General features: G+C 39.8%; 1 protein-coding gene across 1 annotated transcript in view; it reads right to left on the reverse strand.

Annotated features, from left to right (window-relative positions):
- LOC310898862 (uncharacterized protein C4orf50 homolog) overlaps positions 1-24,350 on the reverse strand; it is an 82,170-nt gene that overhangs the window by 36,409 nt on the left and 21,411 nt on the right. The window contains 5 exon segments of the mRNA XM_083834454.1: positions 10,671-10,733; positions 10,736-11,135; positions 13,315-13,557; positions 22,206-22,388; positions 22,811-22,867. Coding sequence (XP_083690580.1) covers positions 10,690-10,733; positions 10,736-11,135; positions 13,315-13,557; positions 22,206-22,388; positions 22,811-22,867 — 927 coding nt within the window. The 3' untranslated portion in view covers positions 10,671-10,689.

The following is a 24,350-nucleotide window of genomic DNA, read 5'->3' on the forward strand; positions in this document are numbered from 1 at the left end:
CCAGTTGCAAAACGTTAAGGAGCAATTGCTGCAAAAACTACAGCTCTGATACTGAATTCTTCCATTTTGAAGCCATCCATGCTCTCATGGATCTGATGCTGTGGTGGCAACTTTTGCTGATTGTGCAAATGGCTGTAGGTAGCAGCAAAGAAAAGGCTGTTTTAATTTCAAATATTTCTGTGGATGATCTTCCACCTGAGCTGCCCAGGCACACCTAGAACAGCAGTGCTCACAGGATATAGTAAACCAAAACTCCAAACTCACTGCTGAAAGAGCCCAGCAAGCCAAACCAAACCAAGAAAGAGAGAATAACCATTATCCAGGGACCACTAGCAAGAGGAAGATGAAGGAGGCATGGTCCTAAAATACCAGCTTTTTATTTGTAATGTTTTCTTTATTTTCTTAATTTTTTACCTTTTTTGTTTGTTTGGTTGGTTCCACATGGGTTAGCCAATACAATGATCATAGAGATTCTCTTAACATTTAGAATACTTTACTGTTATAAAGTAGGGGAAACCCTGAGATAGAGCTTGCTTAATTTATGACAGAGATTACAAGACATGGATCCCACGATAACGAGGAGCTAGAATTGCAGACCTCCAGCATCATCAGGCCAAGAGGGACAATGATTATTCGGTTATCTTTACAGGTATCTTGCTTTCCTGTCCCTCAAGTAGAATTTCTTTTTAGTAAACTAAGTAACACATGTCCATACAGAGTAATGTGTATCTTTCCCCTCCCTTATTCATTTTTGGACAGGAAAAAAAGAAAAAGAAAAAAAAAAAAAAGAAAATTAAGGAAAAAAAAGAAAAACAAAAAAAGAAAAAAAGGAAATTCAATCCCCATCTCAACCACCCAGGGATTAAGAGTGCTTAGAGGGTCTGGATAAAATGAGAGATGAACAACATATTTGTTAGATGTAATAATGTATGCTCATATGGAAGGAATAGCTAAACTGTCCTTTCCTGTAAAAGAAACTGAACAGATTGCCTAGAAATAGGCAGCTCCTGTTCCCTTTAAAGAGAGAAGCAAATGCCATCCAGATGGAAATTATCAAATGGATCAAACAGATACATTTTATTCCCAAATGATCTTTGTTCTATTTATCACTCATTATACCAGGAAAACTCTTTTCCCTATATCTCATGTGCAGGCAAGAGAACATTAATTATTGTATGCTCATTCAAAATATTCCATATTGAAGGGTTTCTTGATGAGATATTGATCTTTTCAGACAAAAAGAGGGAGAAAAAGAGTGACCTTCGTGATGAGAACATTCGTATAAGATCTCTGGGTTCCACGTAAACCCAACATGTGAATGAGGACTACATTGTTCCTGTCGCAGAGCAGTCAACTCTGCAGCTGCTTCTTGACGCCCAGTGTGACTAAATGCCTTTTCAACACTCCTATTGCTTGCTTAGCTTTACAAAAGTGAATGCTACAAAGTCCCAGTGAAACGATCACGAGGTTTTTCATCTACTCTTATTTATACACCCCCATGTGTAAATATTTCATATGGAAGTTTGCACTGAATAAAAGCACAGCATAAACATCACCAAGAATCCTCATCTTTGGTCCTACATAAATATATACAAGCATGTATAAGCAAATTCAATAAATTAGGGGATATTTTCAAAGGTTTTAGAGGAATTAGTTACCAACTACAGTAGAAAGGCAATGAAATCTGTATACCTAATTCCTTCTAATAACTCTGAAAAAAATCCATTACATTTTATGTGGCAAAAAAATGTATTTATTTCAGCATATTCTCCCATAAATTTCTGATTATACTTACAGATGTTTATCTCTTATCCTATTGAGTTATAGATGCTCTGCTTATATATTTGATTATAACATGATTTTTTTTCTTTAACCTGAAAAAACACACAGCAGCACAGGTACCTTCTTTTATGAGGATGTAAAACTTATCAGTTGTGGCTAAATGACAGATACAGAGCATCTAATCTATCTGGGCCATGTAACACTATACCTTTTATTTCACATTAATTATTGAGCATGAGTTCAACTTGTGTCACAGGTCTATCAGGTGGGCCTATAAATTAGAAGTTGCTTTTTTTTTAATGGCATGGTCATCAACAGATAACACAGTTTAGCTGCAGCAGTTGAAAAAAAAATAAAATACCAAGGATCTCAGAGCTTCAGAAATCACAAGAACAGCACCAAGAGGGTGAAAGTGATCAGGGTACCAGTGCACCTTCCAGGGCCTGAGGTTTGTGTGCTGTTTTAATGTCTTTCAGAGTGTCAATGGATAGATGGATGTGAGTTTTGCACTGGCTGGGGGTACGATGGCAGCTCTGCCAAGGGAAAACATGTCAGGGACTCTTAGTGGGGGAGTAATACGAACTCTGCCAAGGGACAAAGGGAGATCCTGATGCATTGGGGTCCCAATGTGAAGTATACAGATGGAAATACAGTTCCTTCCACTGATAATCCAAGGAACAGATTGACTAGCAGATTCAGACATTTTGTACAACACTATGACTTGGTAATCAGTCCCAAAACAATTGTTTTGGAGCAGGAAGCAGCCCCTGATGTTAAGCTGCCACAGTGCCTAGGTGAGATGCACAAAGCAATATATTGCTACATCTGTTTAACTGGGAGCTCAAAGGTAGTAATTCATAATAGGACATACAACATGACATTACAATTAAGTCTTACAGACAAGACAACCTCTTCTGAGGGAAAATCTAGTTTAGGAAATAAAATACGCATGTTTATAAATTCAAAAAGGATCACATTTATCCACAACAGAGGTCATTACTCCTAATAATGCTAATAATATTTTTCTTATTCATAAATCATTATAACAGGTTTAACCTACTGCAGAAGAAATAAAAGGGTGTTTATTTTAAAAGAAAGGAGTGTTTACTTTCATGCTAGAGTTTAGAATTTTTTTTCCAAGGAGTGCTATTAAACTGAGGCAGAGCCTTCTTCTCAAAAATGGTTTATTAAACTGAAGGATGTGTCTTGACAATCACATTATTCTTTCTCCAGCATCCAGTTTGCCAGTGCACGGAGCTGCAGTTGTTCTTAGCAGATATGTCATCTTCCAGAGACTTTCAGGAGTTTGAGCAATTGCTTTTAATTTAGAAGCAGCAGAAAACACTTCCCTCCTTTACACTCTTTAAAGCTCCCAAGGAAGCATACAATCAAGGATTTCTTTTAATATTACCTTACTTAGGACACAGAAATTAAAGAGAAGAACGCAAAAGAGGTCAGAAGCCTTCTGAAGGAAACACACGTGGCTGTGTCATTTCCCAGAAGAATGGCAGTGACTGCAGTTATTATTCCACTGAAGAAAACTCACCACAGACCAGCCTGAATCCACCCATCTGAATACACCATTTTATAAGTTGTTGCCCTCTCTTCTATATTGTTCTATTTTATGCTGTTCAAGGGGAAGTACACAGAAGTAAAGAGCAGTTCACAGATAGAGAACAGTGAATTCAGCTTATTATTATGCAAAAGCTCCTGAGTATTAGCACAAGACTTGGCATATGCTCAATGCCTCACTTGATGAATGTTGTCTCTGATCTCCTGTGGCCTCAAGAGAAATTATGTCAGGTCAATAAGGCCTCAGATCTACATACACATTTTATTTTCCTATTTAATATATGTATCATCTGTTACCTAAATGTCTCACATTGAATCCAAAAGAGCTGAAGACTATAAATAAAGACAAAACTACATAGTTAATCCAAGGAATGAGTACAAAGGAAAAGTCCTCAGGCTGAACATTAAAAAAAGATAGAGAACATCTCAAAAGCGAAGGTTCCCAAGTGTTAATGGCAATTATCTCTTACAAGAAGGCTAGTCCAGTGTTCGGAGCAGTTGCGCAGGATGCAGGAGGAGGATTTCAGCTCCTTGTCCTGCTAGGCGCTGCCAGCTCACCACAGCAAGTCACATATAACCTTGGTTGTATTTACTGCTGAAGTACTTCGGGTGAGAATCACCTTCCCATTCTTCCGCAGTGTAGATCTCACGTCTGAGGTAGTCCTCCTCAGTTCATTTTTATATTCAGTGAGTTGAAAAGACAGCTCTAGAGTATGGATCTTAATCCCTGTTTTAGATCTACATTATGGTGAGATGAATCCTGTCCTGCAGACCAAGTGCTGATTTTTGTTCAGGACTATTAGGGGCCCCAGGAGACTAAGTCAGACTTACACTTGGTCCAAGGAATCCTATTCCTTGGACTGGGAATCCCTAGATCATGAATCATGCAGAATTCAAGCTTAGTTCCTAAACAGATGATAACAAATTTCCTGCTTCGGAGACAGCTATCTAACATTCGCTGCTATGAAGGTCCTCAGTGTTGGCTGAGCTGTCCTAAACTTGTTTGGGGTTCATAGTGAGGCATCTCTGTGATAAAGTCTTCACAAAAAAGCAAATGAGTGCTGTTCAGCCTAGGAACCATTTCACTCAAAATGCAAAACCTGTGCAAGAGACTTTACCTTTAGACAAAAATCTGATTTAAGTTATACAGTGGATTACATGAAATTCACCTGTGTTCATCAGTCTCATTAAGGCTAAAGGGATTCAAACCCACATAACTCTTAAACCTCAAGAGAAGTAACCTAAGTATAGGCTAGCCTTGCTCTGGAGAGGACACACTGTACCCCCTTCCCTTTCCAAGTTCTGCCGTTTTTCAGAAGACAAACAAATATCAGAGGAATGAAATGAGAGGCAACAAAGAGCTTGTATCTGTAGCATGGTGAAGATGTCACGTCTCCTGAAAACAACCAGGAAATGCTGAGTCAATTGTCTGTCCACATCCAAAAGTCAGTGCAAATCCCAGTCTCAACCCCTTGCTGTCCACACAGCAGCCAAATGCTAGATTGGGGTTTCTCCCACAGATCCGCTGCTCTGAGAGCCAGGAACAGCTCCATGTCCCCCAGGGAACACTCCAATCAGAGTTATAAACCACCAGAGCCCCCAGGTGCTGCCAAAGGCAGCCTCACCCCTAGATTTTAAAGCCCACTCAGCAGAAGGGACTGTCTGCAGCCAGCTGGAAACAAAGATGTGGCTGCTGAGAGACAGAGTCCCAGGCCCACAGATGGGGAAGCAGAGAGGCAGCTCCCAGCAGATGGTGGGGGCAAGGGAAGGCGACAGCAGACGGCCACATTCTCCCTTCCTAGCTGCGGCTTTCGCTAAGAGTGAGAAAGAATTGCTCACGACTTTCAGACCTGGAACCATTTCCGAAAAATGACAATGCACTCAAGGAGCTCCCCGTTTCAAGAAGGCTTTGCCAGACAGCCATATGCTGAGAGGCCACAGCGTTCAAAGCTTCTCTTGCCCAAATACAACTAGTACAAGTCCAACCCAAAGGAGCTTCAAGGAATCCTGTGCTGAAATTCCCCTTTACTCTGCTCCATGTTCTGCACCATGACCAAGCTGCAGTGGCTAGGCAGAAAACAAAACATCTTCATTTCTGATTAACTGTCGACTGAATGTTCCCCGTAGCCCACCAAAAAAAAAAAAAAAAAAAAAAACAAAGCAGAGAGGGAAAATTTTTCATTCTTTCCATGGACATTTGACCTCAGTGCCTGAGAAGCCAGGCTTACAGCTGGTCTCTATCACCAGACAGAAACAGAGCTGCTGCAGCACAGTGGTGAACCTGACCCATCATCTGTAACAAGATCCTCTAGCTCCTTTACCAGAGTTCAAAAGATCTTTAACAAGGGTGCAAGTCAGTCTAGTTTCCAGTACAGGAGCGAAGGTTCAATAGTTTATGCATATTAAAAAAGACAGAGTTTTGGGAGTATTTTATACAGACACTGATCTTTTTTCATTCCCCTCTTTCAGCAGCATCGAGACCAAAGGAGATGAGGGACATCTAAACTGCTACAGGACAAGTGTCTCCCACTGGCCTGGTCCCACTGTCATCTACACTTGGGCTTGCAGTGGAGCACACATACGAGTTTCCTTCCCATGGAAACTAAAGTATTTGGGAAACCAATGGTAGATTGAGACGCGCCTGGATTTTAACTTGCAGTAGAGTCAAGGTACAACCAGAACTCCCACTGCATAGTCTTAATGTTGTCTTAAGTTAAGTTTTAAATTCAGTCTTTAAAATAAAAAATTCAGTCTATTTCCCCACTTCTATTATTGACTCCCAAAGGGGAGAGAAAAAAAAAAAAAAGAAAAAGAAATAAAGAAATATCTGCAGAAAGTGATTTCTCCCTATTATTGTATCTCACCTTCATTTATGCCTATCCCCTGCATTTATACATACATAAGTATAAAAATATACATAAATATTTCATACAGATGTAAATTAACACATTATCTTATGGCTCCCCATTATCCTGACTGATAAGATTGAGGCCACGGACAATACTCCTAAGTGTTCTGGCCAAGGTTTCTGAAATATTTAGCTTTCTTCCATAGCCCCTCCTGCTCTCTTTATTCTAAAGAAAAAACTGCTGAGAGAATGACGGACTTAAGTCAGAGCTACCAGCTGGCTGACCTGCTAAGAATATAGCTGCACAATTAGATCTGTGAGTTTCTTGGTTTAATCAGGCCTTAAGAGAAAGGTCTGCACTGCAGAAGCCTTCCATGCATTATCTGGTTTTAATAAGCAGCTTTAATATTCATCAGCTTAAGGGATAGATGAAAAGACTAAGAAGATATTAGTGCTCTTGCACATCAGAATTGCCACCCAAAAAAATATAAACATGATTTATTAAGGACTACGGAAAATTTAATCATCGGCAACTCATTTTTGTCCCGACCCACACCAATGTCAGTCCTGAGCATGGGACTGTCATCGTGGGCTGAGCCTCAGATCTGATCCCCAAACCTCCTCTGCACATAAAGTTTTTCATAGTAGATGGAGAGTGGTAGGCTTCCAAAGCAATCCCTCTCCATTTTCTACAAATATTTAATCTCCAAGGAAACCTTGTGGTTTGAACAGTGAACAGTGGCATCATTTACATTGAACACACCAAGCTTTGTGGTCTTCCTGAGTTTCCAGTGCCTCCCAGGCCTTTCTCCAGTGCACTCACTCACATTCTCAAAGGGGGGACACAGACCATGTTCCTTCCACATCCTGCTGCTATTGATTCTGACCAAACTATGTCTGGTTTAGATATTCCTAATATGTAACTGTCAACCGACTTTAACTATCAAGAATTCATGACGCAAGTTCAGGCAAGACTGGATAAGATAGGTGAATGAAGACAAAACATAAGACAGGTTATTATTTTTCTTTTTCAATATTATGCACACTACTTTCCTGAAAAATAATAAGAATAGAAGAAACAGTCTAATACAGGAACTGCATTGACTAAAGACAACTTCCTTAATATACACATGATCTGTCATTGTAGGTGTTCTGTTTCTTTTCATCTGAACATAAAACTAGCTTTATGTTCCTGTTTATGACCGTTCCTACCAGATGAAAGCAAAAAAAGATAATGCAAGAATGCAGGAGAATTTGTAGCTTCCTTTGACTACATAAAACTGCTTGTTCAGTACTGGAAGATTTTTATTATTATTATTTTTATATTTTACAGCTTTCATAGGAAAACAGCTATTCCTTCTGGTGGTTTTCGATTTTCACATCCCACTCCCTCCCCCAGTGCATGTGCAAACTACTCTGCAGTGCATTTGTTGCCTCAGGTACACCATGGTTTTCTTTTTTAAAGTTTATCTTTCACACAGACTTTAAAAAGCACTAAATATGCACAATTGCCATGTATTCCATTTGTATGCTATTTCTAAATGATATTTCTGTTAGCACTAGAGAGAAAAGAAAGGACCTTGCTGCTAAAATACAACATTTTTACTTTAGTACTGGGGAGTTCAAGCACGGAAAAAACAACAGCATGAATATTGCCTGAACATGCTTAACAGGCATTCATTTGATGCAAACTATTGATCCTAGCAAATAGTTTTGTGATGTTTCTAACCAGTTCTTTGTAAGTGGAAGAGTCTGAATGGGAAACAGCCTCTGTGAGTGAGGAAACACTGGTGTCCTGCTTCCTTCCAAGTGTCCTGATCATCCCATCAAGATCTTTTGAATCGGATGTTCCTTGGACACCAGACAGCAGATAATTCAACACAAGTCAACTGTTCAGGTATATTCTTTAAGCACACTGCTACCATTCACCCTCAATTTAAAAAAAAAAAAATCATTTACAGAATAAGGGGCAATATTAATTATTCTGTCTGAGTCCCTCAGCATACTCAGACTCCCAAAGGACCTCAGCTTGGCAGGACACCAATATACAAACCATCTGGTCTGCCACTGTAGGTCTTGGAGCTGGTTTCTATAAATGACAATGTTTAAAGAATTTGAAGGACCTTGTTTGCTGGTGTAAAGCATCATCTAATCTTGTACATCAATTAGCACATAATTATTTGGCATAATCTGACCATCATTTCTCATTTGCCCATTCAGTGGTGGGATGAAATGGAGTAGGACAGAAGTTTAAAACAGAAAGCCTTTAGGTGACCCATATTTTCTAGCGCTATTGCAGGCAGCACTGCAAACTGATCACTGTTAAATTATTAGCACTCCTCCACTGCAGTATCTAAAATTTTCCATTTTTACTTAAGAGAAATAAAAAGCAACTGAAATAATTAGACAGATGATAACTGTGATATCTGCACATATTTACACAACTTTTTGTAGTAGGAAGAATTAATTTCTTAAAGAATTAAAAACGCAGAGGGCTACAGGATTTTAGTTAAAATCTATGACTTTCAAAAAAAAGATACAAAGTGCCAGCAGAGAATTTGTTTGCCTGCAGAATTGATTAAGTCAAAGTGGACTTAGGCAGTACATGGTTTGCAAGTGTCTGTTCCCCACCTAATACTGTGTGTGTCTGCAGCCCTTGTTCAGGAAATCATTAATTCCCAAGGGAGGAAAAATGGGGCCAAATAACCTAATTAGCTGTAAAATGAAGCATGATAGTTAAACCACAGTTGCCTTTCATAGAAAGGGACTGGACCAAGAAAGGCTTAATTTTGTGGTACGATACTATGGTATCAATGATAACAGGCTACTATCTTACTGTCATATGGTATTATTATTAATACCCTTATTACTAACACACTTCATGTATGATGTGACTTCCCACCTGAACTACCAGGCCCTGTAATTTACTGTCAGCGTGAAAAAGTTCCAAAATAGTTTTCATTAAGTGCTGATTCTTAAAGCATCATTTTATCAATATGAATGTTACTGTGTCAAATATTTATAAGTGTTTTTCCCCATCAAAATCTCTTAGTGTTAAACAAAACAGCTGTTGGTAGGGTGTCAGCTATGTTTTCAGAACTGCTGGCCAGCATCAGGAAGAACAGGAAGACACATGAGAGCAGACTTCCAGATTTTGGATCCTCACAGGTGTCTCCTCTGCTTACACAGTGCTTCAAAACATCAATTCCAGAGGCTATTTCCTGTGGCATCTGGTGTGTATTTTCTAAAGAGGTGTTGGATGAAGACCAATTCAGTTACTGCTGTAAGCAATTGCACTGCTATGTTACTGAGCAAACGAAGATGGGTTTCGCACCATAAAGCGTGAACATATGCATTAGTATTTCTTCAAAACCACTCATTTCGTTTCTGCCTTCTAAAGAGCAGCATCAAGTAAAGCAGCAACATACTATGAACCAACTTGGGGGTAATCAATGAAGGCAGAGAAAGAGTGCAGAACAATGCCACATATTAAAAATTAAGTGTGTTAAAAATGCCCTTTTCTTGTAACAGTGCTTAAACATAAAGATAGCTCTGAGACTTGAATAATGGAGGGTTTCCAAAAGTATTAATGCTGGTAGGATCCCAACGTGAATGACACTTCAGTGTCCTGGAGAATTTACAATCACGCTCGGTTAAACTTCCCCAACTCGAGCACTGTCGGTCACACATGCAGCTGCACACCCCTCCTTCCTCCTCCCTCCCACTACCCCAGGATCCATCAGAGGGTCACACAGAGCAGACCACATCTGTTTGTGATTCAGGGTGGCGAGGAAGCAGTGTTACAGCTGCACTAGCACAGCTGGCTTGGCACTTCTGCTTACTGCAGGGACAGGGGTTTGGCGGCACCGCATCCACCCCTGGAACGCTGACGTTACTGTACTCATGATGCCCAAGCAGTCACCTAAAGAAGTGCTCTGAAACAAGTCCAGAAAAGCTACTCAAGTTAAACTGCAGCTTGAATAAGGAGCTTAAAGGTAACAATTGAAGGAGGATAATTTACAGATACTACCCACTACAGGAACACATTGAATATCTGGCTGTAGGTCAGTTTATAAAGGTAAGAAAGAAGAAAAATCCTGAGACATTAAGGAAACACCACCTGCAACATTACCCTCAAATTTCTGTAAAATGTGATTTTAGGAAGCCCATGGCACAACATCTCAGAAGGCAGACATTTTTTCAGAACTTGCCACTGCAAGCTGAAGAAATGGATTATCCATAAAAGCAGAAGTGATTTAATAGATTGTTTCACAGTCTCAGCTAAAGAAAAAGTAAATCATAAACAGGTGGTATGCAGTTATGCAATTTTGCAGTCATCTCAAACAAGTTGCTAGGCCATGCTAACTAGTAAAATATTTTTGTTTTATAAAATTGTCTTTTTATACATACATAGAAAATGTATGTACAAAAAATAAAAAAATAAAATCACATTGCTAAGATGCTTTACCTGGTTTTATTTCTGAGGTTTATATTCTTTCCCGTGCAGCTGATTTCTCCCCACAGGATTTCAACCTTTATTACTTGCCGACAACACGTCTGACAAATAGCTTTTTGCTGCGGTAGCTGAGGTTGAGCCATCTGTTTTATCTCTAGAGAGCCATGCATTATTCGTAATGACATTTTTCTGTTTCATTCCCTGGGGAATAGCACCTGCATGCTGATTTCCTATTTGACCCCAAAATACATCATCCCGTTTGGACAAGCGGTCCCTCCCTTTCGTGGCCCAGGAAGCACCATGCTCTGAAGGCTCCAGTGTCTCCTTCATCTTTGAGAGCGGAGGCCAAGGGGTTTCCTCCTGGATCACAGGCAGGTTGCGGTCACCTGTCAGGTTCACATTGCAGGGATCAGCTGAAGGTATCTGAGGAGGATCGAAGAGAAGAAAACCTTGGATGTCCCAGTGTGTTTCTGCACCCTATATGGAAACAGGTCACTCTGGGCATTGTGGCTGATTTCAGCCATTGCTTCCCATTTAATTGTACAATAGGTCTGTGTCATGCTCTCCCTGGGATTTAATCAAAGCACACATGGTGTATATAGATATATATAAATAATCCATGAATTAACAAAGATCAGGGCCATCAAAGAGCCGTTTGCAGTTTGCTCTCTCTACTAATTCTCCTCTATTACAATATTTTTACCACTCATTTTTACATATGACTGTGATAAAGAAGATGACCGGGAAAGCAGCTTGAATTATCACATAAACCCCCAGAATAAATAATTTAAGGATTCCATATGTTATCAGAATTCTGAGTCAACATTTTGTTCTAGTTTCTTAACTACAAAGAGACATCAGTATCTTGCATGATTTTTTTTTTCAATTATTCTTGTCAAAAGCAAAAACAATGTTTTTGTTTGTTTTATTCCTTTTATTTTAACCTGAGATTATAAAGAAAATTCATTAGAGCAATATTTGTAACTACACTAGCTAAGTGGCTCTGGAAATTGCATATTTGAATTTTGTTTCCATAAAATTATGGAGAGGTTAGGTTGTCTTAGAAAGGGTGAAATCTCCTGCAAGTTTAGGTTAGCAGCAGACTGTCACAAATGCAATTGCAATTGATCAACTCTGGTCTTAACAGGATTCCTGCAGTTAATGGAAATTACTATAAAGAGCTTCAGGGCATAGGAATAATTGGATCACTAAAAAAAAAAAACAAAATGGAGGGGGAAAAAAAAAAAAAGGTAGGACAGGATCAACATGATAACTACTTCAAAAAAAATAATAATAATCCAACAATTTTCAGAGACAATCTCGCCAAGAGTATATCATGATTAAAACAACAACTTTTAATTGTTTTACATGCCCCAAGCCATTCTTAAACAATGGGGAAGAAAAAGCATAATGAAAAACATTAAGTACATGTTATCTTCAGATTGTTTAAACTAACAATAAAATGTGCATCTCTGGAAATGATCATTGGCAAATGATCATTGCGTACGCTTCGCTGGGTTAGAAACTGGCTGGATGGCCGGGCCCAGAGAGTTGTGGTGAATGGAGTCAAATCTGGTTGGAGGCTGGTCACTAGTGGTGTCCCCCAGGGCTCGGTACTGGGGCCGGTCCTCTTTAATATCTTTATCGATGATCTGGATGAGGGCGTCCAGTGCACCCTCAGTAAGTTTGCAGATGACACCAAGCTAAGTGCGTGTGTCGATCTGCTCGAGGGCAGGAAGGCTCTGCAGGAGGATCTGGATAGGCTGGAGCGATGGGCTGAGGTCAACTGTATGAAGTTCAACAAGGCCAAGTGCCGGGTCCTGCACCTGGGGCGCAACAACCCCAAGCAGAGCTACAGGCTGGGAGATGAGTGGCTGGAAAGCTGCCTGGCAGAGAAGGACCTGGGAGTATTGGTGGATAGTCGGCTGAATATGAGCCAGCAGTGTGCTCAGGTGGCCAAGAAGGCCAACAGCATCCTGGCTTGTATAAGAAGCAGTGTGGCCAGCAGGTCTAGGGAAGTGATTGTGCCCCTGTACTCGGCTCTGGTGAGGCCGCACCTTGAGTACTGTGTTCAGTTTTGGGCCCCTCGCTACAGGAAGGACATGGACGTGCTCGAGCGAGTCCAGAGAAGGGCGACCAAGCTGGTGAGGGGTCTGGAGAACAAGTCTTACGAGGAGCGGCTGAGGGAGCTGGGCTTGTTCAGCCTGGAGAAGAGGAGGCTCAGGGGCGACCTTATCGCTCTCTACAGTTACCTTAAAGGAGGCTGTAGAGAGGTGGGGGTTGGTCTGTTCTCCCACGTGCCTGGTGACAGGACGAGGGGGAATGGGTGAAAGTTGCGACAGGGGAGTTTTAGGTTGGATGTTAGGAAGTACTTCTTTACCGAAAGGGTTGTTAGGCATTGGAATGGGCTGCCCAGGGAGGTGGTGGAGTCACCATCCCTGGAGGTCTTTAAAAGACGTTTAGATGTAGAGCTTAGCGATATGGTTTAGTGGAGTACTTAGTGTTAGGTCAGAGGTTGGACTCGATGATCTTGAGGTCTCTTCCAACCTAGAAATCTGTGTGATACTGTGATTCAAATATTTACGTGATCTGAAAAAGGACTGCCAAGAAAAGTAGATTTCAATAAACTAAAAATGATGAAAAAAATTTTACTGACCTGGCAATTTTTGCAATGGTTTTGTCTTAGTTCCCGATGCAAGGCTATGATCTTCTCTGGACTTCTTAATTTTATAGGAGAACTGGCATACACGTTTGGAGTGATGTGAGAACTGCGGATGCCATCCACCTCTCGTAGAGAGTTTGCAGGTTTTGACCCTGTCATCCCGTTCACTCTGACATACGTCTCGTGATCCTCTGACTGTCCACTAGCCTCCGAAATGTCTGTGGAAGAAGGCAGCAGCTGCAAGAAAAAGTACCATTTTTGGAAATTCATAGTAGATGAAGTTTCCCAACACTGTGTATTTTGAATTAGTAGAATCTGCTTAGATTAATTCGTCACAGTAAACATTCATAGAAATTAAATGTAAAGAAGTTATATTTACTGAAATAAAAAAAAAAAGTCAGTTTACCAATTATTTTAACTACGAAACATTCTTGTGTCCTTTTAAAATGGAATCCTACATTTCTCAATTTTTCTCCAGGAACTAAAAATTCCAAATTTGCATATAGATATTAAGAGAAACTATTAAAAATAAATAAACGAATAAGCTAGTTTTTTGATTGCATGATTGCATGTTTCCTCTTGAAGAATCTCAAAATTTGCATTTCTTTTGCATATTCTCTCATTCCACAACAAATTCAGGTTTGTCTACCTAAGAATGCTCAAGACAGTTAAGCATAATGGATTTTTAGAGTATATTAGTTCAACTGCAAAAACTCTTCCACAGACTCCCATATTCTGAATTAAAATTTTCCTAATTGAATTGATTTCATTGCATGACCAGATTGACTAACACCACAACAAAGCTTTCAGATTATCCCTCCTGAATATCCTTTTCACTGAACTGAAGCTACATTTAGAGAGAAATGCAGCTTGTTTAATTATGCACATTCTTATAATAGTTGGAAACAGGAAGATCTCACTGAAAATAAATGACTAACACAGGGCAGTAGCATTTCATCATCCAAATACAAATTTATTAAAGCAACAGGATTAATGCTACATTTTTTTCTTGCAGTTGCACAATGAATTTAAGATCGTTAGCAAATTTTTCAGCCTTTTGTTGTTGTTTTAATTAATTCCAAAATTAAAACATCTGCTTACACAATGAAGTGATCACCTCATTGTAATTAGTCCTCTTGCAAAAGCTTCAGAAATGAAAATACTATAAATATCCCAGATCAGAAATTGTTATTTAAGATAAAACACATTTTACTTAAAACAATGCTTTGTTTTTCCTCTGTATATCTTTAATGAGCATTAGCTACATCACTTGTGTCCACGGAAAAAAAAAACACAAAGGGTTCTGAAACGTTGTAGTGTTGTAAGATTACTCTGATGTGAGTACCCCCCAAAAAAGATGAGCATTTATTGAGAAGCTGATCCACCAAACTAAAATGCTATGACAGCTTAAAGGACTATGTATGGTGTGTGAACTGTTGTCATTGCTGAGGAAAGAAGTTTCACCATCTTGCAGTAGTGATCACCATGGAGCTTTCTGAGAAACGTGCAAGCACTTCAAGAGCAGCTCCAAGGCCAGGGAGAGAGCACACAGACATCAATTGTGCTGTACTGTCCGTAGCCTTAGAGCCTGAATCCCTGCAGGGTACAACCTAGCCTCACCTGAGAAAGGTCATCGCTCTTGTCTCCTGCTTGCAAAGAAACCCTCAAAGCTGTTGGTCTTGGAGTATGAATCTCATAATTCTTAAATACACCAACATGCTGAGAGTCAGCCCATAGGGTCAGGAGGGTGGGACATGCCTGTCTGTCTCCACCACTGTTGCAGGAAAGACCTTTCCCCAGGATAATACACCAGGATAATAATAATATCCCCAGGATATCACATCCCCAAGATGTGATAGAATGTGAATGATAAACAAAAGTGATGGACACTGACTTTGATCCCATTCCTCCTTCTGTTCTTGGCTCCCCATCATGAGAGGTGGGAGACAATACTGCTGAATTCTGGCCATTGGTCCCATTAAAATACCCAACTCAAACATGTTCGGCCAGCTGAGACACTGACTGCTCCTTGGTGGTGGCTACCACCTGGCTCATTTACTTCAGGCCGAGCAGGGAACAAGACAGTGACATCCGGGAGCTGAAGGAGCACTCATATGGAACAACTTTGGGCACATAATTTAGATGGGTGCTCCTCCCTAGGGGACTTGCTTTCTCCATGCTGATAACAGAGGGCGTCTGTGATCTGGATAGTGTTTATTTAGATAAGGTGGTATGAATACCCAATCATATCCTAGCACCACAGCCATAGATAAGTTGGAAAGCAAAAGCTGTACATTTGGATGGTTGCTTATAAACACTGAAGCCAAAGGCAGCTTCCGAAGTCCCTGGTTTCTAACCAAGGTTATGAAAACAGTGACTGTCTCCAGCACTCACAAAAAAATGCTGCCTGGCTGAAAGCAATGGAGGGGTTACAAAGGGCAGCCCTGAAATGTTCTGAGGCATGAAGAGATTGGATCTAAAATTATTTGATGAGAATTTCCTCACTGCAGGAAGCACAGTTAGAGACATCCCTAGTGATAGATGAGAATCAGCAGGAGCAGCACAAGTTCTGGAGTTCAATGACCCGTGCAAAGGCAAATCACTGTCCTCCTCGGTAGGCAGGATTGCTGGCAAAGCTACCAGGAAAAAAACAGCACCAAATCAAAGCTGGGATACTGGTAGATATTGCTAGGGAAAAAAAAAAAAAAAGTCATCAAAGGGTCTTTTCTTTTATTTCCTTCAACTATTCAACCCACCAACTTTTTTGAGTTCCAGGATTACTCAATTCTGCTGCTGCCGATACAGCAAAGCTCAGCAGAGATGTGAGTTAATGCAAACACTGGTGAGTGGTTTGGGCTATATATGAAAGCTGGTATGATTCTTCCCAAAACACACTTCTTCAGCATTTCATAAGACTTTGTGAAACACTAAAAGTCAGATTTTCTATAGCACTATAGATGCGGCCCAGCATTTTCAATAGAATCGTTAAGGTTGGAAAAGACCTTCAAGATCATCTGGTTCAACCATCATCCTACCACCAGTATCTCCCACTAAACCATGTCCCTAAGCACCACGTCCAACCTTTCCTTAAACACCCCCAGGGATGGTGACTCTACCACCTCCCTGGGCAACCTGTTCCAATGCCTGATTGCTCATTCTGAGAAGAAATGTCTCCTAATTTCCAACCCGAACGTCTCCTGTTGCAGCTTGAGGCCATTCCCTCTAGTCGTATCACTAGTTATCTGCGAGAAAAGGCCAACCCCCAGCTCCCCACACCTTCCTTTTAGGCAGTTGTAGAGAGCAGTAAGGTCTCCCCTGAGCCTCCTTTTCTGCAGACGAAACAACCCCCGTTCCCTCAGCTGTTCCTCATAGGACTCGTGTTCCAAGCCCTTCACCAGTTTTGTAGCCCTTCTCCAGACACGTTCCAAGGCCTCAATGTCCTCCTTGTAGTGAGGGGCCCAAAGCTGAACATGGTACTCGAGGTGCGGCCTCACCAGAGCTGAGTATATTTTTATTCATGAACACAAAAATTCCTGCATTTTGTCTCAATGTGCATTTCATCCATTACCTAATTATCACACTTTACCTTTTTACAGTATTAGTTCTATTTTCCTTTGATGTTTGTTTTTACGTTCCTGTAAAGTTTCCACAAATTCCCCCACCTAGGTAGAAATGACAGTATTGTGATATTCCACCAAACTTGGCAGCGTGCAAGTTTACCCTTCAAGTTCTTGAAAGGATGAATATTAAAACCAAAAAATACTACCCTTCCCCCTATTACCAAAATGAAAAGATAATGCTTTCATAGATAAGAATAAAAAGTTTTAATTCCTCTGGATAATTTTAATTGAATATTTTAACTTAATATAAATTCTGGTATTTATGAGGAAGGTTCATTTTCAAAGTTATTTTATTTCTTTTTAATCACGGCTATTAGTCTCCTCGCATTTACTGTTCTAGACAAACTCCCATCGTTTCCTATGTATTACAGCAAAACCCATTGCTAGAATATCTCTTTTATGTATGCAGTCAGAAAACAGGTCTAAATCTTTGTCAGACAAATCCAATTTTACTTTTAAATGGCACTAGACTTGAGTATGTACTAACTCCTCAGCTACTAAAAATTCTTGAGAGTCCCTCTCTCAGAACATTAATTTACATAATAGTTGAACTGCTTTATCGGTTATTTCTCTGGAAAGGACAGGCTGCCCTTAAGTGTTTTTAATCCATATTTTATACTCTTCAGTATTTTTAATAATTTTTTTCCTGAAGGTCAAAACCAACATATCTCACAATGAATTTTACTGTTCTTTTGAAAAAATGACTAAATAACAACCACCAGCTTTGTTCTTCCATCTCCTTGGAATTCCAATTGATTCAGGTCACATTCTCTGTAATGTTAGAAAAAGAAGCCTCTTCCTGTGAAAAACTTTGTCTGGAAAGGTCCCTTGGTCTTGATCAGCACTGTCCCCAAAAGACTGAAACCCCAGAGTTAAACTGTTATTCTACTCTAAGAGTGGGACTCACCTGACTAAAGTACATCTCTTGCTGACCCCTGTTACAATGGAGAGAAAGCCACTTCTTAGACTCAAGTTATCTAAAGCAGATACCTAAAATGAGCAGGGTAACTCCTTGTCAGTACCTCTTTACTAACCATGAAAGAAGAAGAGAAACTACCACAGATGTAACTGTCTGAAGTACAGATATCAGACATGAAATGTATCTCATCCTCAGTGTCAGAAAAGCTTCTGATCTTAACAGCAACACACAAATCGTTTTACGATGACAGAATGTTATTTCAGGCCTGTTTCCTTCAAATATGATTCACAGGAAAGCAGTAAGTGCTTTCTTGCAAAGAAATGTCCAGAGAGAAAAAAGAAAGAAAGAAAAAAAAAAAGCATTGTTCTACTTTGATGCAAAGACAATAAAGCTACACTGTTCTGCACATTTATTCCTTATTCTGTAAAACAAATACTTCACTCCACTGGACACATTCTCTACTTGGAGCTTTCCATACATGAGGTTTAAGATGACTCCATGAAAAGCAATAAAAAGCACTACCATTTATCCTTACATTCCTTGCACAAATTCCCTCTCAGATCTGAGAAACAGCCACAATGGTTTCATATCCACTATTGGAAGAATATAAAAAATACATCATCAAGTCAAAGGCTTCCAGTGCAAGAGAAATGGAAGTGAATGAGTACAGCAGCATTATCCATTACAGCCATCAGTCATCTGGACAGAGACTGTTGACATAAAACCAGGACTGACTGGCTCAGACATCTGCAGGAAAAAATTGAACATACTCCTGTTTCTCCATGTGCACCCTGAAAAGACAGAAAAAGCCTAAAAATACTGCACAGCTGCACAGGCTGGGATGAGCTCATGTGAAGGGTGAGTCAAGCTCTCTTGCTCCTCTTTGTGGTTCTGCAATATATCAAAAGCAGCATGGACACAGCCTCATATTCAAGCTAGTCAGAGTGGGTAAAGCCTATTTCATAAACCACAAGTAGACACCTAATTTCAGAAAAAAATGAAAGCTCCTCTTTTTGGAATGGAAGTTCCACATTTCCTATTAGTTATCCGAAGCATCTTCTCTTCCTTCCCACTGTTACCAATCTAAGTAAACCAGCTGTTGCAAAGCCCATTCCCAGTCCTTTTTGTCAGCTGTCCAGTGAGCATGCATATTTATCATAAGCTGATGAAAAGCCCTGTGTAGTTTTCATTGGAAACTGCAGAGAAACAATAACTGTTAATAATGTCCATAAATTAATCCTATAACAACAAGAAAACAAAGATGAGAACAGGTCTCTTCCAACTGAAAAAAAAAAATAATAATCAGCATTTAAAAGATTACAAAAGTGTTTCTTACATTCTATCCACAAATTGCCTCTCAGATGTGAGAAATGGGAGCTAACCAAAGGACTGAAACAGAGATTGGCCACATGTTTTGTGTCTGACGTTGGGCCCATGAACACCAGCCATGGCACCGTGCTGAGTGCCATGTACACCTGTTGGAGGCTGCCCTTGTTCCTGGGGTGCATCCACTCTTTAAACACATGTTTTTTTATTTTCCAAACACAAAATAAGACTAAATTTTAATTATTTCGGTTGTCAAAATTTATTACCAGTCCACTACAAAGTGTTCAAATGGTTTCTCAATTTGGGTCTTTTAAAAGGAGAGTATATCTCAAAGTCTAGAAATCTAGTTAACTTCTTCATGACTCCTAAAGTTTCAAGTCCATATTAGACATAGATTGTAATTCCTATGGCTTCCCAAGAGCTTATTTTTTTCAAAACCAAGTGACAGGAACGATGAACCTTTTCTTCATCATCCTGCACAAAATCATCACTTTCACTAGACTTATGTAGGTGTTCATCTGCATGAAAAAGAACTGAAATAAAACCTTCAGTGTAATCTTGTATGTTTATTATGATGAACTAAAATAAAATTAAACTGATTACACTAAATTACTAAATTAAACTAAATGACAAATGAAGGGATTTCATGGTTTACAGTTTTATAGTGAGAAAAAGTCATTCAAAATCTACTCTTTACAGGGACTTGAAAAGTATATTAAGAGAAGGAAAATTGTATTTCCTTCCTAAACAGATTACTCCAATGTATATCTGGTGTCAGCAAAAAGTATACTGCTGGACCAATATAAGGAACACTACATGATTCAAGAACATTTTAATTCTCGCTCAAAAACATTTGAATGCAACATTGAGCAGTGACAATAACCAAGAACAACAAAACTCAACATGAGTGCTGCTCTGCTGAACCAAACTGATTTGAAATATTCAGTTAGTGTAAATCAGCAAGATTGAGCCATTGGGACAACAGTGATTTACAGGGTCTGAGAATACAGTTTCCAACACTGACAGTGAAGCACAGCTCCGATGATGATTGGTTTTGCATCACACTGCCTTAGTGTTTTACTATTTTAATTGGGATGGGTATTAGGAAGAAAATACTTCTGGAAAACAGTAGGGAATACCCGATCATCTGTTGTGCCCCGAATAAGAAAAGAACTAGGTTAGTGTTTTTTTTTTAAAACGTGAGTAACTTGTGGATGCCCATAAGCCTTCCACTGAAGTTAGAGCTTTCTAGCACAGTTAGGGCAAATCTGTTCCACCTACATGTAATTCCAACACAGCGGGGAGGGGGTGAAGAGTTCTGAAAATAATTTTAAAATACATTTTTTCTGAGAACCCAGCACAGAATTTTTTACTGCCCTACACAAGACCAGGCACTGAATTGAATGCAGAGTCCCCTTCTGTTCAAAGGGCTCTGGATCAGACCTCCATGCATCACTGCATACATTCAGATGAAATTCTTCAGCAAGCTAAAAAAGGCAAGTCTGCTGCCAATGTGCAACAGACTTCTGTTTGTCACTGGATGTAGAAATGAATAAAGCCAATTGGAAATTTTTATTTTAAGAAGGAAAAAAATGCATCTGTCCACCAAGTTTTCTCTAGAAGCATTCAAATGTTAGGAATGATTTAGAAGTAAAAATCTCAGGGGAAGGAAGGGAATGAGCTTTCAAAGGAGTTTTACGTCAGTAAAAGCTGGGAATCTTAGATGTGAATTTCAGCAAGAATACGAGTTGAAATGCAAAAAGTAATTCTCAAAGATGAAAGGTCAATTCAGTTTACAATATGTTGGCAGAATTCAGTGCAAGATTTTGAAAACCAAAGGAATGTATCACATGAATATGAAACATTCTCTCTTCTTTGTGATTACAACCACTACTTATTAAACTAGCAGCAGTGCCACTTGGAAATTTTCTTACTAAAATGTTTTCCATTGGACAACTGAATTCACAGAAATCTAAATTTTTCATGAGAACATGCAGATCTGCCTTGGCAGGAAGGGTTTCTCCTATTACACATGGAATTCCTTACCACAGCCAGCTGAAGCAGCTGGACCCAGGATAGTCTGAAGTGCAGCATCATGGTGCCAGCAAGAGCCAGCCTGTTGTGTGCATGCTCCAGAAACCAGGCATGAATCCCCACCTCCCTGAGCCCAGGTGGGACCTCTGGCCACTAGAGTGCTGCGCACTATGGAGAGGGATTTCTGATCCACCCAGTGAACAGGTAAATGTCTTTTGGAGCAGTGAATCGTATCTGGTGCTCCTACATCCCAGATGAACTCATTGGCCATCAGGATTTAGATTTAGTCTAATTCTGTCTTGGTAAAGTTGTTATATTTTGTGATAATTGGACATTCAGGAAGACAGTGTGAATGCACACAGTATTTTGATATTTTGTTTATTGGGAAGCTTTACACTATGCTCATTCATCACAGCAATGTCTGAGAAAACGTCTGAAGGCAGTGAAGTATTATCTCCCTTTCTGACAGATGAGTTATTAATTCCTGACACACAGAACATTCATTCTCAGTGTGAGCTTGGGCAAGACAGGAGGGGGACCAGACTTGACATACTCAAAGGAGACATAGCCAGATACAAATTCCAGTCCCATCCCACAACCACACTGCTATTTCTTTTTCTTTTGATTCCTTCAGAAATCTGGGATGAAGCATTGTGCAGGAAGAAAATGCAGAAAATTTATTTAAAGTCAAATTGTATCATATATGCTGCATTATCCACTAGGCCCCGTATTTTGTCTAAGTATTAGGTAAGTGTTTTTGCAATGTGCACAAACATACTTGGCGATAAGCTCCAGAAGAATTAAACCCCAACCAAAACTGCAGTAAAACAGCCAACTCCACTGACTTGCCTGAAGCAATATTTATATTAGGTGCCCAGATATATTTTATAACTATACACTGAGTCTCACTGAACACTATAAAAAAATCGCTGACTTAATACAGAAGCTGAAACCAGAGGATCCTACAAGGACATACAAACACTAACCTCTTGATTACACATTGGTGCAAAAGTGGCTGCGTACTCTGCCAGGGCCATGTCGTTCACCAGGCGTTTCACCTCTTCATCAAATGTGGAGTTCTTAAATCCTCGCTGGTGAAATTCACTGTGCATCCTGGTAATGAAGCTGTTCCTTTCCTGGCATTTTCGTGTGAGGCAAGCCAACTTAGCCTATGCAGTATGAACACATACACATTGATCTCACTCCCTGCTGAGACCTCAGTATTGCATTTTGTGTTTGATGGAATTCCACACATTGTGACCCAAAGCTGTACATGGCAGCCCTATGCTTCTAGGCCATCTAAGTGCTTCTGCACCCTGCAGCAGAGGGGCACACACACATAAACTGGACAGAAGTGTTCACTTTTCCATCTGTGAAGACCCACTTTCCCAAACTGAACAGTACCCTTAGCAATAATGTCAAGCAACCCTTGCCTAAAAGCTCAAGAGCAAGCAGCTAAGCCGGAAGCATCTGCAAAGGCAGGCACACACACAGAGAATGGCTACGATACACTGAAAAATAAAACAAGCCTGTAAACACAGGGATATCCCTTTGCAGAGGCCCTGCTTCAGTCTCAAGGAACACACACTACCTTCAGAGGAGCTAGCGTCAGCTTCACATCAGACTTTCTCTTCTGAAGTTCTTTTGTCTGAAAAGTTGAAAAACATGATTTATTAACTTATTCAAAGGTAACTTTAAAATATTGCAGAAATTTGTTGATGTTTGTTTTAGACCTGACTTTCAAGGCATACACTTCACGTAGCTATGTGACCCTGCATCACAAACACCATGAAGCAGAGTAAGTTGTTTGTACATCGATAAGCCCTGGCACTGAAACATTGCCCTAGCACTGATGTTGGGCTTACGTATTACCAAGTGCTTTTGGATGCTTTTTAGATGTAGCCCCATATCACTGGGGTTATTTCATCACAGCAGAATCACATTAAAGGCTTGGTATCATTCATTATGCATTAATACTCCCATTTGGACTGTGAATCCTCCAAAATACTCTTTTGGGGAAAAGTTTTCCCTTTTCTTGTTTAAATTATCTTGTAGAATGCAAGAAACACAGGAGGATTTTCTGTATGTGCATTCCATGGCAGGTTTGGAAATGTGAACATCAACAACTTTCTACTCGACACGATTGATACATTTCCACTACGATGAGATGAGCCAGATGACCTGGTCTGTATCTTATAAGTAAAATGTTTATTATTCATGGGAAACCTGCTTTCTGATTATGCAGAAATGTAGTGTTCTGCCAGGTCAAATCTATTTCTATTATAAATCAATACAGTATTATTTGGCAATAAAGTACAGATTCCTTTGCATTCATTTTGCTTGAGAATTTGTATTTCTATAAAGCCTGCAGTAAATATATCACACGCATCCAAAAAAAAAAAAAAAAAAAAGAAGACAGAAGACTCCCTTTATAAGAACTCAGTTATGCTGAAAGAGGTCACATGGTCCTCTGCCAAAAAAACGCAGGCTTGGGAAGGAACATAGTATGCAGGACAGAAGAGACATGTCTTTACATTGCACTAGCTCTGAGGGAACAAAGAAAAAGCTGGCAGTAGGTCCCTTCACTGGTAACATTAAATTTTTGATGAGGCACAGAACAAAACGCTTTGTTGATCCTATAGGACAGTTAAGAGCTGCCCATTTACGTGGATAGCACGTCTCACCCTTTGCTCACCTACCATCTCATATGCAACATCCATCAATGCAGGCAGCAGACACTATAAAGCAAATTCATTTTACCAGCACTACTCTGTTAAGAGGCAGCCTAATCAACTCCTGAGAGAAGCCACTAGGCCTCCACAGAGGGTTGGTTAAAGTAAATCACAGCACATGACAAGGCAGTGGATTTATTGTGGAGGAAGGACGATGAAGCTGGCACTCTGCAGGAAGAATAAAATTCTCTGTCTCCTATATTTCAGAGAAAAGAGAGGGGAGAAGAATGTTCTGTTCATTGTGTAGTGTGCTATTGAGAAAATGCCATTTGCTAGCTGTTTCAGAGCACAATGGGCAATTCCAATTTGGCTCATATCGTAGCAATCATCTCTTTTAAAAAATTAGTTCCAAAGAAATGGAAAATAAAATCTAAGGAAACAAAGCCTTAATAGAAATTC

The sequence above is a fragment of the Anser anser genome (assembly GCF_964211835.1).
Source record: "Anser anser genome assembly, chromosome: 4".
In the NCBI taxonomy this organism is placed as follows: Eukaryota; Metazoa; Chordata; class Aves; order Anseriformes; family Anatidae; genus Anser; species Anser anser.